The 13,420-nt window shown below is 35.7% G+C and overlaps 2 protein-coding genes and 1 long non-coding RNA gene across 3 annotated transcripts; 2 read left to right on the plus strand and 1 right to left on the minus strand.

Moving 5' to 3' along the window:
* Positions 1 to 277: 277 nt before the first annotated feature.
* LOC143450036 (ras and EF-hand domain-containing protein homolog) lies at positions 278 to 2,160 on the plus strand. The gene is made up of 6 exons (XM_076950432.1): positions 278 to 490; positions 623 to 734; positions 1,006 to 1,090; positions 1,371 to 1,490; positions 1,571 to 1,684; positions 1,801 to 2,160. The coding sequence occupies exons 1-6, from the start codon at positions 361 to 363 to the stop codon at positions 1,879 to 1,881; spliced, it is 642 nt and encodes a 213-aa protein (XP_076806547.1). The 5' UTR covers positions 278 to 360; the 3' UTR covers positions 1,882 to 2,160.
* A 176-nt stretch (positions 2,161 to 2,336) lies between these two features.
* Positions 2,337 to 8,638, minus strand: LOC143450034 (alkyldihydroxyacetonephosphate synthase, peroxisomal-like). Its single transcript, XM_076950431.1, has 14 exons — positions 8,428 to 8,638; positions 8,113 to 8,270; positions 6,637 to 6,848; positions 6,322 to 6,491; positions 6,086 to 6,208; positions 5,765 to 5,908; positions 5,559 to 5,684; positions 5,419 to 5,479; positions 4,945 to 5,083; positions 4,726 to 4,834; positions 4,436 to 4,565; positions 3,708 to 3,831; positions 3,383 to 3,466; positions 2,337 to 3,257 (listed from the first exon to the last, which is right to left on the minus strand). Exons 1-14 carry the CDS (start codon positions 8,507 to 8,509, stop codon positions 3,030 to 3,032), a joined length of 1,890 nt encoding a protein of 629 aa, XP_076806546.1. The 5' UTR covers positions 8,510 to 8,638; the 3' UTR covers positions 2,337 to 3,029.
* Positions 8,639 to 9,904: 1,266 nt separating this feature from the next.
* LOC143448725 (uncharacterized) lies at positions 9,905 to 13,322 on the plus strand. The gene is made up of 2 exons (XR_013114478.1): positions 9,905 to 10,334; positions 12,285 to 13,322. It is a non-coding gene; the product is annotated as an uncharacterized LOC143448725 (long non-coding RNA).
* The last annotated feature ends 98 nt before the right edge of the window (positions 13,323 to 13,420 follow it).

Raw genomic sequence — 13,420 nt, forward strand, 5'->3', positions numbered from 1 at the left:
CGAATTCAATTCAGCTTATGGGAAATGTGCGTTGTGGGGATTTTCTTGCGGCTTCTGCACTAGAAAGTAAATCAAACCAGGGTCAGGGAAATAAATCCAGGTTGTTGAAGTTATTTTTTACAATAGAACCAAAGGGCGTGCAGATGCTGCTGCAACCGTAAAAAAGTTCGGGCAAACTAGTTGCTGTCCGATAAATTAGAAATTAAATTCACCAGTTTTGTTCACCTTCAGTTGCACCTGCACCTTCAATTTGCCCAGTTTCAACTCACCAGATATCTCCGTGTCGTTACAAATTTTTTGTGTAATTAATTGAAGGCATGAATAAGACAACTTAGTTTAGTGAAACAGTTAAAGATTGTGATGGAGGAGAATGGTATCCAGGACAGGTTGTACAAAGTCATTCTAATTGGCGATTCTGGTGTTGGGAAAACGAGCCTACTAATGAGGTTATGTAAAAATGAATTCAAAGCTAGCATGACGGCCACCTTAGGTACGTATATGCATGTCCGAGCAATATGTATTTTTATCAAACGCTAACATGTTATCACGTAACGAACTTCATATAGTTCATCTATCGCAATCATTTTAAAAACAATCGTTTTCAATGTTTTGCATTTTAAAGGTGTTGATTCGCATACGAAAACTGTTGACGTAGGAGACCGGCCCGTAACTTTACAGATTTGGGACACTGCAGGACAAGAAAGGTTTAGAAGTATTGCGCGATCGTATTTCAGGTAATTCTCCTTTGATACTGTACTTTTACCCCGTAAAAACACCTACGAAGTATACCGATTTTTTTAAAGTACATGCATAAAATAGATATTCCTTTGGTGAGAATCTTTGAGCGAGCACTTTATTGGAATTATACGGCAAAGCCTTATTCCTTTCTATAGCTTATCTTAGGTTGATAGTAAATACAGATACAGAATGCTTTTAAGTATAAATCTGAAGTATATAGAGACGGAGTAATTGTAAAACAACTTACAGACTGTTATTTGTGTATAGGAGAGCAGACGGAGTATTGTTATTATATGACTGTACTTATGAAACCTCCTTCCTCAACGTGAGAGATTGGATGTCTGCTGTAGAGGTAATTAAAACTATCCGTAGATCAGGCAGTCAAATAGCTTATAAAGATACTCTACATTTATTAGCATAGAAAAAGTAGTTATCTATTTAATATAAAAGATTCTTACAAACGGTCCCGAAGTTTATCATAGTTAATAATAAAGTAAATAAACAAGATCTATCGTATTGGTAGATATGTGAATATTTTTACTAAGTAAAATTCATAATAAATAAATAAATAATGGAATAAAAAACTAATAATAATACTGATTAGACATCAAAAATCTGAAATGAAATTGTAGGATGGAGCGGGGCGTTTGCTACCTACGATGCTAATAGGCAACAAGTTTGACGTCAGAGAAACCAGCGCCAGATACGGGAAGAAATGCGTAACAACTGAACAGGGGAAAAAGCTCGCCGCAGTGAGACCATTGACGCTAATCCGTTAAGCCTACTAAGTTACAACTTGTTATCCTTCTTATTTTTAAGTGGAACTTTGCAGGAAACCAAATCCCATTTCATCGAAACGAGTGCAAAAATGGGAACAAATGTCAATGAATGCATTTTGGAACTTGGTAAATTACTCCTTAAGGCAGAAGACGACGAAAAGAAACAGGTTTTCGCTTTACTTTGCTAATATGTCATGGTTTGTGCGACAAGCATATTACTTTGAGTAACTAATTGTGCAATGTATATCCACTGTAATTCGCGTTGTATAAACAAATTTCATAGCTCGCATTTCAACTGACCGGCGTAACTCCGACATCTGAACAGAAGGCCAATTCATGCTGCTCGGGATCTAAAGGCACGTGAATGAGTGACTGAGATTAGCGGTTGGGTAACGGCGGCACGGTCACAACTTTATTCTGCTAGATGAAGCCCGAAAAGCGTTCCAAGAAAATGCAAACTCTTTGTTAAAGATTGTCGTAGTTCATAAGTTTCTCTAAGCTCTTTTGTACATCTTTATGTGAACTATCAGTGCTCCAATATACTGCAAATGTATGGTGCGACTTGGTAAACATGTTGTAATCCATTTCTTGCTGGTGTTTAGAACTTTTTTCTTTATGCTTACAAATATTGTTGCAAATCAGATCAACTTGTTTATACTTTCCTCTCAGAAAATCAAAATAGACATGAAACTAAATGTCTTGACGACATGATTCGGTATTTTAAGAAATGTTTCACCACCACCAAGAACTACATGCTAAAAAGCGTAACGCTTTTTTGCAAAAAGTTTTACCAAGCCTCTTTTGGCAGATTTTGCAAGGTTACTTATAATTGGTACTTTATTACTTAGTGCCAAATTTCATGATGATAACGAGCAAACAAAATTAGAAGATGTTCGTATGAATTACACTGGAACTTTTCGACACACTTAAAGAAAAATTTATTTGGTTATAAATAATGACAACCGTTTCCGTGCAATCGCACCATAATTTTCATTTAAATTTGTCATCTTCGAAAACGATTGCAATATTGCAACGTGTGTTCGTACCTGCACTTGAACATTACATAGTAATCATAAAAATTATGTATAGGTAGTTCCAAAAACTGTGCTGAAAAAAGGGAATGATGCAAGCTCTGATTAATTGTTAGTTACAATTAACCAACAAGAAAGATAACATAATGTACTGTAAAATGAGCGCAGCTATCCAGTTGACAACATTTTTAATGCATAGTATATAATTGTTAAATGGCGAAATTGTTAAATCATGCCTGTTCAGTATTGCAACAACACGTCCTTGTGACAAAATCAATAGCATACACGGCATTTCGTCCACAACAATGGGTTTTAAAAAATTACCAAGACGATTCTCTTTCATAAAGGCTGATTGTTCAGAAATAGTTTAAAGAAAAAATCGCAACATTAACCGTGTAACAAAAATCTCGCAGAATCATAATTAAATATACTTCTCAGATTACGAAAGAATTGCAAAAACTAAAAAGGCTTGATAAAAACCCTACTCGATTAAGTTACCCGAACCAAAAATGTTTCGAGGATCAAGATATTCCTTCACCGATTTCACCACTCCTAATGCTGCGGGTGTCGTCGTGCGCGACATGAACTGCTTGCGAAGTTTTCCGATACCATGGTGGTGGGAAATGCTTCCCCCGCTTTCCAAGATTTCGTCACGGGCTGCGTTTTCCACGGCCAAGTAAGAAGCGACCGGATCCGCCAATCCACGGTACTTTGAAGGAAGTAATGAAATGAAAATAAAAGCTACAGCTTCATTACGTTGAACAAACCTAGCGTGGTGATTGTTCTACATTTCGAGCTGATGATATATTGCCAAACAGATCAAGTTATTCTTACTTTAAATCCGAGGTAAAAGTAGACGCATGCCCCAGCATCATAGGTCTGTGTAACTCGACAAGTGCTTAGAACCGGGTAACGTACCTAAGGAACCAAAAATGGATGCAAACGTTTATTAAAATTTGTATTCCATCATATACTACAGTATTTAAATATCTTGGATATATATAGAAAACCTATAATAACAAAACTAAGACTTGATCAATGCATATATAGAACAAGAAACAACAAACCTTGTAATAACTTATGCCGACTATTTTATTGTAGTTAACCGCTTGAGCCATGCCAAGTGTTCAATCAATCACAAAAAATTCCGTAAACTTACCCCTTGAGCTTCACACTCGTGACGAATTCTGTCTTTGACGTTTCGACAGAGATCACTGACCCGATCCCAAGGTACTGAAGTTTCGAAAGATTCACTTACAACTTCATAATCCATACCACAATCCCTGCTCAAAGTAAAGCAGAGAAACGTAAAAATAAAGGTTCATTACTAACCTATGACCAAAGATGTACAATACAGACTATTCAGGAATAGTTTATTCTGAATTTCGAATTCTGTCTTACAATAATTTGAAATTTAAACATTTTAAGGCTCAGCAGTGCTTTTCTCTTGTCGGTATACATACATAATACATATAGGCATACAAAGTTGTTACGGTTCAAGAATAGACGAAAACTGTAATATTGACATGATGCGGTTTAATTTACGACTATTAAAGAATCCAGCGCTTAATTTTGCAATGTAAAATAAAAAGCTACACCAAATTCCACTGTGCAACCCAACGAAAGCATTCTTCAGTCATTATAAAAGAAAACCAGTCCTTTAGAATCGGATATAGAAAGTACAGAAATTGGATTTAAATCTTTTAACATTAGGTTCTCAAGGATTCGTTATTCTCGAATGTACATTCGGATATGCATCCCGGACCAATTTAACTCGTGTTTCTTGCAGCGGAAAAGTGACAGTCAATACTTCTTTGCGTTACTATTCCAACGTTATTCCATTATACTTAAATTTCAAATAAATACAACGGAAGTAATCTGCCATACCTAAGATATGCAATAACAAAAGTAAGCATGTAGCCTCTCTGGCCATTATCTTCTCCTGCCGCCATTCCCTTGTATTTGGCAGCGATCTCATATACTGTTTTCTCCTGTTGGGCGACCACTTCAGGATCACCTACATGTTGGTGGAACAATGTAAAAGATTTTCACAAGTTCTTCAAAATGGTCACAGTTTTATGACTAATGTTCACACAACTTTACCCGAAAAAGTATTTTTATTTAGATCATTTATTGCTAAGTTGATGGCAACTGAGAAGTCCAATTGTAAGAATTACCTTCAAACAGAAGGGTTGCAACACACATTCGATGGGGGTCATAGCCTTTCATCTTTGTGACATAGAATTTCTTTATTCCATCCATGAATGAAGTAAATATGCTCTCAGCCTGAAAGCAAAGCAAAAAGAGTTGGGTAGGTGTTTAAATTCATGCACTGATTCAAGCAAAAGTCTGTTTAACAAAGCTTTGGCAGACTCAATCAACCTCTGAAGAAGTACCTCGGGTTTTAAAGCTTGCCCAAATCGAAACTGGTCGTTGTCCATGAGCCGAATGGAGGCAGGAGCGCATCTTTTAAGAGCTATCTCCCGCAAGCAGTGAACACCATCCTCAAAACTTGGAAAAATCACCGAACCATATCTAATAATAAAATATATAGGTTTTATGGCAATAAGTAAACATACAATCTGTTATTAATTCACTTAAACTTCACTGACCAAAAAGTATACATAAAACATTTATGAAAAATTTAAAGCACTCAAAGTAGTAAATAATTAATTTGAACTAAAACAAAATTATCATGTTTAGTTTTTCCAATAGCATTAGATCATGACAAAGCTGTTAGTAATGTTTGCCGGAAACTTGCCTGGTCTCAAATCAGCAGACAAAATTTATATGAAAATTATATTATTTCTACATTTAACAATGATATAAATCCTGCGTTTAAGATCGTTCACAGATTAAATAAACAGTACCTTTGGCATTCTGGTAAGGGGCGAACCCTAAGGGTAACTTCTGTTACGATGCCAAGAGTACCTGCCGAAACAAACTAGATTAGGAGAAACACACTTACACCAAAACTGTCACCTATACACAGAACAGTTTCATCCATTACCTTCAGATCCAATAATAAATTGATGAAGTTCAGGGCCAGCAGACATTCGAGGAACCATGCAATTTTTTTCGAGCACTCCTCGTGGCGTAACCATCCTAACATGAACCAGGAGATCCTCGATGTTACCTACACGAAGCCCATACAGCTCAGATAAAATTAGCCAACAACAAAAGTTTGAGCAATTAGCACATTTAAAAAAAGCATACCATATACATTCTTTTTCATGCCAGATGCCCTGGTTGCTACCCAGCCTCCAAGAGAGCTAAACTCCATTGAATCTGGTTCATGGCCGGTGCACAGGCCCATGGCTGCCAAATCACGTTCCAGGTCTTGACCGATAATTCCCGCTTCTATAACCAAATAAGAATAAGTTTAAGCTAGAAATGGTGACTCTGGTTAGCTTACAGCACAGAATTGATTATCCAGAATATTTTTATGCATTTCTTGGCAAAACACCCCTTTGCCATAACATTAAAAAAGTTATGCACAACTGCAACACTGCTACAGTCCATTTGTATTCGACATACCAATTTTGGCAAGAAGATTTTTCTCATCAACCCATAAAATTTTATTCATTTGTGTCATGTCAACAACAGCTATACATCGGGCTTCATTATCAGGACACGCAACGGCTAAGGTAACCGTTGTACCTAAATAAAAAAAACAAAAATACCTAATTTTTGTGAATGCTATAAATATAATATGTGCATTATATACGAAAAGCTGTACATTGCTAATTTTTTAAAACTTCGATCCTACCAACCTCCACCAATAGGAATAAGACAGACATTGTATCTTACAGCAGCTGCAACCAATTTTTCAACATCATCATGACAGCGCGGAAAAACGACAACATCAGGAATCCTGTTATTAAATTCTCCTTTTCTCAGTAGAAACAACTCTTCCAGGGTGTGGCCATGTGATCTCATTACTCTATAAAATTTGACAGGTCATACAATAAGGTTTTTCTCATGGAAGTTGTAGGCAAAAACAGGCTAAAAACAATGAAATGAAAAAACTAATCTGCAGGTAATGATGCCAGGCAATTTGAACAGAATCACATGACAGCAATAATCACCTATCAACAGGGTCTGTGGAAATTTCCATTTCAATTTTATTTAGTTCATCAATAAAATCCTCATTGAGTGTAGGTTTAGGAACATTTTCAGTATTGATTTTTGGTTCACTTTTTGCCATTTCATCAATATTTAGACCCATTTCTTCCATCCACGGGCGGAGATGAGGCATGACTAGGCCACTCAACTTATAGCGGGAACCTGTAAATGTTACCTGCAAAGTGAATAAGAGTAAACAAAACATCATGGTCATTTCGAAGCCATATACTAATACAGCATATTATATTTGTAATTGCACATATCCCCAACCTAACCTTGGCAGAACACTTGCGTACGGCATGAGGAAATTACGAGCATTGTATCAAAACTCAACATTTAAAAATGTTGTCTGAAATATTATTCTTAAAATCGTAAACATGCCGGTTGCTCGATGCAAATCAGAACAATAAGTTATTTTCTAAAGCAACGTAAGCTATACTACTGCAAGTTTATCATGTTATTTACCGGTATTCCAAATTTAGGATCAAATTAAACATGATTGTCATAATATCACAAAGTCTACCCGGCCCATGGAGTTTAAAAGTTGCGTAATATATGTTATGAGTGTATTGGTAAAATTGGTTGGTAAGTACCCTGGAGTATTATTAAATAAAATTATGAACAAATCCATCGTGGTTAATGTGGAGGACTAACCATTAACCAGGTGGATCAACTGGATAATGAAGATGCTCAATCCGTGGCGCTACCCGCCCAATCTGGTACTGGTAGGCCAGCTTATCTTTATACCCAGACATTATAGATAACAATATTAATCACTTTTAATATATCTATATAAAGATATCTTCAAAAGCAATGGTTTTGCATTTGTATTATGTCATAATGATGTTGTATTGTTGTTATATGATGTAGAACATTGAGAAAAATTTGTTGTGATGAAAAGTTTTCGTTTTGAACAACAAACTTTTCATTGAAATTTGTAAATGTATATAATTACATTGCCCTAAAACCATTTAATTACAGTTTCTAGACTGTGCTGTTATTAAAAATTTTAGAAATCACTGGTAAAGTGACATAAAAATTAGTAATTTTCTGAGAGTGATACACCAGATTTAAACAGAGTTTACAAGCTTCCTTTAAAATGAAGTTTGAAAGCTCACAGTTTTAATATTTAAGCTGTCATTAAATAATATTTTACGATATATAGATATATGATAACTATCAAACAAGAAATTTATCCGAAGTCTCTCTGATATTAAAAATCTTGGCTTCCATCGTTATAGCACCTCAGTAAAATTAAACTTCTTTTAATCTTCCAGGCTTTGCCATTTTTTCCCCGCTCATTGTTTGCTGGTGAGTATATTTCTTATTCTGTTTTGCTATAACATGGTTACCATCATTCTTTTCACTCCTTACATTCAATGGCAAAACCTAAATGATACGATACAACAACAAACAAACAAACAAACAATATTACTCACACTTCCTTTTTCATTTATCTTAAATTGTGAATCTTTGTATCCCCATCCATCCCATTTCAAAAGGTTTTCCCTTCTTCGTGGGATGCTTCTTGTACCAGGTTTGATTGTGCCATGATCAAGATCAGATACACATGGAGAGCATACAAGATGATCGCTCCCTATGTTACAACTTACAAATAAACTTCCATATAAAATGACAAGAAAAAAATTTCTCATTCAATGCAGCAAGCTAGGCTACATAGCAGCCTTCATCAAAAACTTTAAGGTATGTACAGATTCCCTAGTAATTGACCGGTATAATAAACACAAAAATACCTCTTTTCAGGTGATTTGATATAGTCTGCAGTCGAAGTGAGTTTGCTGAATCACTCTTTTCGCTCATCTCTGAGGAAGCCATTAGCCATGTATAGTAAGTACCGGTTAACAATAACAGAAATCCTTGTAAAACAATCAACCTGGACCCTTACTTATAGCAGCTGTTTTAAATAGACCCTACTGCCCTAGTAAAAATACAGTCAAAAACATGTTGGGTTAAGTATAGCCTACGATATTCGGTCTGAGTTTTAATATCACAATTGAACGCACGATGCACCAGAGCGTAACTATTGCTCCGGCTGCATCTGTGTCCTGGCAAAACCTAATTCCGAATACGGTTGACTCAGCAGTTAGCAGAAAACGCCGACAGGGTTGTAGTCTTTGAGCCACGATTTTGCAACAGTGGCCCATCTGAGCCGCGGTTGTGGTGCATCCACGGATATCAAAAACACTGGATAGCGCATCTGGCCTTGTGGCTTCAAGTAATTTGATTGGCCAAGCCTCCATCTTGGTAGTTCCTACCAGGGTTGCCAGATTTTGCAGAGCAATATATACCAAATATCAAAAAGTTATATATATACCAAATATATACCAAACAGAGGTATACCAACCGCAAGTCGGCAACCGATATAATCATGGACATTTGACAATAGTCTGGAACAGAACTGTGAGAACTCAGTAGCTCACACTGTGCGTTATATAATCAGTGTTGCCACTGCCACAAAAACACATGAAATATAAGTGTAGTTTTGAATCGTCGGTCCTACTTAGCATATGCAAGTGGTTAACATAGATTTGAAACAAATTATTACTTTCAGTTACCAAAGAATATACCAAAAATATGCCAATATACCAAATGATAATTTCCACCTACCAAATGCTCAAAAATATCCCAAATATATACCAATATACCAAATGAAAATTTCAGCTACCAGACATGAAAAAAATATACCAAAATTGTGCAACCCTGGTTCCTACTCGCTGTGCGTATTGCATTCAAGTCTAATTGGCAAGGGTGGCTGGTAACGGACCTTATTGAAGACTGCTACATTATATTATACCTCTGATGTACAGCATTGAAGCAATTTTTATTCATCAGTTGCTTGAACACACCACCTGCTTGTCTGCTTAATTCTCGCTTTTTCAACTTATGTTTTATGGTTTTAAATAATTATAGGTTTAGTGGCCGTTCTAGTTGTTACCAGAAAATATCAACGTTATTTCTCTTGAGCACGTTTTAAGCCTTTTCGACTTTGTCACCTTTTCCTGCTCATTGGCACGTGTTAGTAACAACTGGCTTGATTTTTCGTCCCCACCGCGCTTTTGGCGAAAAATAAAATGATTGATGTTCGTGAAAAAGACTAGTAGATCTTTTTACAATGAAGGTTAGTAATAAAAGCTGATTCTTTTGTAGTATGTGTGAATTAATAGGCGGGGTGGCTATCAACAAAATTTTTTTGCAGACATTGGTACGATTTAAAAATTACTATTTATTTGTTGTTTATAGTATTAAATATAGTATTATGACAGTTTATTTATTCAGCTCTACAAATGGCAAAGGCAATAGAAAGACCTGGCACAGCTAAACTTTGTTCTCACCTCGTAAATTCTCACCGCTTTATTTTGGTCTTGCCCAGGTTTGAAACTGTTTGTCAGAACCATTGAGAATAAACAAAAGCAAGCAGAAAAAACGTAGAAACTGAATATTGAAATCAGTTCAGTTGGCTCTAAAAACACATCATTTCGATCATACACAATGGGAAGCAGTGCTAGATGACGCCTTACACTCGATTCAATGGTTGATTTGTACAGCGACTAATGTGTCACCTCAAGAACGTTTTTTTAACTTTCAAAGTTGTTCTTGCACAGGAGCAAATCTACCTTCGTGGACGACTACAGCGGAAAAGGTTGTGATAAATATATCAATTAATGTAATATAAAATTGTGTACTGCATAGAATTCTCATCTATGGAATCAGTGAAGCATAACACTGCGTGACGTAATCGATTGTTCCCTTGTCCGTGCATTTTGTTTTACTCAGTCTCTTTTCAGTCGTACGTTCAACGCCGCAACATGTCTCTGTGCTGTTGCTGTTATAATGTTCTATCTTGATGTATTCGTTCAAAGAAGCTTCAAATATAATCAGATTATACAGTAGTCATTCCTGTGTCATTACTGCTGAAGTCTATCAAAGTTCACTGTTAAGATATACACAAGGAAACAGACTTTGTAGTGTAAGTGGGTAAACCTTTCAGGCAAAGGTACCAATATACCACTTTTCATTACAAAATGATGCAGCCGAGTGAGGACGAATTGACAATAAAAGAAGACATTTCCATTATAAGTGTGGTGGAGCCGAAATAGCTGAGAACTACGCATTTCTTTGGGGAACAACCTATGAACAATTAAATTTGAGGTTGAGAGAAGTCTAGTGATCTCAGACTAGAAGATATGTCTCATCCACAACCCATACAACACTCATTGGATCTAGCCGACAGACATCTCGACAATATGATATTCGAACAAATCAACTACAACGACGGTGACGAAGAATCGCCTAGACTTCAACCAACTTCGAATGCAACAATGACCGACGAACAAAGCACTCCAGTGAAAACACTTTGTCGGTATTTGGACATTCAGTAATGATTTTTTGTTTGTTTTTTTCTCTATGTAATATATATTATAGCGTTATTGTGTAGTTTACCTTAAATGATGGTGGCTTAGTGGCCATAATCTCTAAACGGTTTAAGTCATGCCGTGGAGAAATTTTTCTTTGTGTTATTTTGTTATGCTTTAAAACATAGCGGTTGTTTTCGAAGGTTAAACAAATGCCCAAGGCTAACACCGATACACTATGTTGAATGTCAATTACAAAACGTATTTGACTAATTTTATATATATGTTTTGCAAAACGCGTATTTCCAAGTGAAATATTCACGCAGCTACACTGGGAAAACCAGACGCTGTAATATGATTGAATGGTCTTATGTTTGAAAATGCCTAGTGCAAATTTCTCTTATGTTGATCAGAACGCGTGAGCATACAAAAATTTCATACCATACGTTGTTTACGGAAACGGCGTGAAGAAACGTGAGATGAAAAATTTGCTGACGATTTCCTAATTTTGCGAATATGCTCATAGAAGCTAATGCATTGTGTGTCAAATGACATCCTGTGTTCTGTTTTCTATTTAAAGTCGTGACATAAATGTCATCATTGTTTGTTTTGTATACTAATTTTGCTGTATGACTTACAGAAAACATATTACTATCTTTTTGCGAATGTATTGCCAATATGAATTGTATTGTAACTATGTTTCAACGTTTATTGTTATGTGATCTACATTTAACGTGTTATATTGACTTTTGTTATCAACACTATTGTTTTAATTATTGCTTATCGAGAATTGTTTCTATCATGATTAGAAAATTGCTTTAAAATTACATTTTAACGCGATTTTCTGGGGGGAGGTTATGTGATAAATATATCAATTAATGTAATATAAAATTGTGTACTGCATAGAATTCTCATCTATGGAATCAGTGAAGCATAACACTGCGTGACGTAATCGATTGTTCCCTTGTCCGTGCATTTTGTTTTACTCAGTCTCTTTTCAGTCGTACGTTCAACGCCGCAACATGTCTCTGTGCTGTTGCTGTTATAATGTTCTATCTTGATGTATTCGTTCAAAGAAGCTTCAAATATAATCAGATTATACAGTAGTCATTCCTGTGTCATTACTGCTGAAGTCTATCAAAGTTCACTGTTAAGATATACACAAGGAAACAGACTTTGTAGTGTAAGTGGGTAAACCTTTCAGGCAAAGGTACCAATATACCACTTTTCATTACAAGGTATACCTCAGACGGTTTGTGAGAACAAACAAGAACTATCCGCTTGCAGATGAGGTTGAACTAATTTAATCAGTGTCAATCCGACCTATGCCAATGAACGTTTCCAAATGGGCGCGAAGCCACCGTTTCATTACGTGTCATTGCTACTTACCTGAGAGACAATAGTCAAAACGATGAAACTAGTGCATATCCTGGTCAAAATGACATGGCTGAAGTCGCTGAGCAATCCAGTTCCGAACTAGTAAACGATCATTTAACGAATGATATAGTTCAATATGCTCAAGACAACACTTCATATGTTGAAAGCACTAATTTTTATGACACACCTATAATTAGATGTTCAGTGCGTCATAACAAAGTTGTGCCTCCGTTAAGATACAGCTATTATGTGTAGGCCTATAATAAGCTGCTTTGTTTGCAAGTAATATAGTAACCTGAGTTGGGTGGTTTTAGCCTTAATATAAAGTTATTTGTTTGCAATTTACAGTCATTTCTGTGATGTTTTTTTCGTTAACTCTGTTTTGTTACACCCCGTGTTCGTTTTTTTGGGAGGGGAAATGTTATGAGTTTAGTTCCTTTTCTTTCTTATACTCTTGTGTAATTGTGTTGTGTGTAGGTTTTGCCTCCAGTAGGCTACATCATTATTGGGAATTATTACTTCAAGTTTGTAGCTGAGCTTAAGTTTACTGCGTTTGCTGTTACACTAATTTGCTTTTGAATTAATGTAATTTTTGTATGTTTAACTCCGTAAAAACTTGTTTGAACTTTAATAAAATCTTTATAGTCATGTTACACTTCACGTTTTATATAGGCCTATGTCAGTTGTGATTCATTATTTTCTTAGTTTAGTAAGTTAAGTTTTCTTTTGATGGAATTTTAAACTTCTCTTTTGTCGTTAAGAGTTAAGACTTCATTACGTCGCATATAAAATAATTGTGTTTGGTTTTGTTTATTGCGCTGCATGGCAAAGCTTTCTTTAAAAAAATTGTGCTGTCAGTGTAATATTCATGTTTCCTAAAATAAAAGGAGATCACAGCAGGAGGTCTTATAAGATGCTCCACGCATTTTTTTTTATAACCCTTAAAATAAATCATAGCGAAGACACTGACAAGCCTGAATGCGTCATTTCTAAATTC

Source organism: Clavelina lepadiformis, chromosome 3 (assembly GCF_947623445.1).
Source record: "Clavelina lepadiformis chromosome 3, kaClaLepa1.1, whole genome shotgun sequence".
NCBI lineage: Eukaryota > Metazoa > Chordata > Ascidiacea > Aplousobranchia > Clavelinidae > Clavelina > Clavelina lepadiformis.

What these genes read in the sequence shown, in the direction of transcription:
- LOC143450036 (XM_076950432.1), top strand. Translation starts at nt 361, where the DNA reads ATGGAGGAGAATGGTATCCAGGACAGGTTGTACAAAGTCATTCTAATT. An exon ending in ATTGGATGTCTGCTGTAGAG is followed by an intron (nt 1,091 to 1,370) that starts GTAATTAAAACT and finishes ATGAAATTGTAG; the next exon opens with GATGGAGCGGGGCGTTTGCT. An exon ending in AGGGGAAAAAGCTCGCCGCA is followed by an intron (nt 1,491 to 1,570) that starts GTGAGACCATTG and finishes GGAACTTTGCAG; the next exon opens with GAAACCAAATCCCATTTCAT.
- LOC143450034 (XM_076950431.1), bottom strand. Translation starts at nt 8,509, where the DNA reads ATGGCTTCCTCAGAGATGAGCGAAAAGAGTGATTCAGCAAACTCACTT. An exon ending in AGATAAATGAAAAAGGAAGT is followed by an intron (nt 6,849 to 8,112) that starts GTGAGTAATATT and finishes TTCACTTTGCAG; the next exon opens with GTAACATTTACAGGTTCCCG. An exon ending in CATGAAAAAGAATGTATATG is followed by an intron (nt 5,685 to 5,764) that starts GTATGCTTTTTT and finishes GGCTTCGTGTAG; the next exon opens with GTAACATCGAGGATCTCCTG.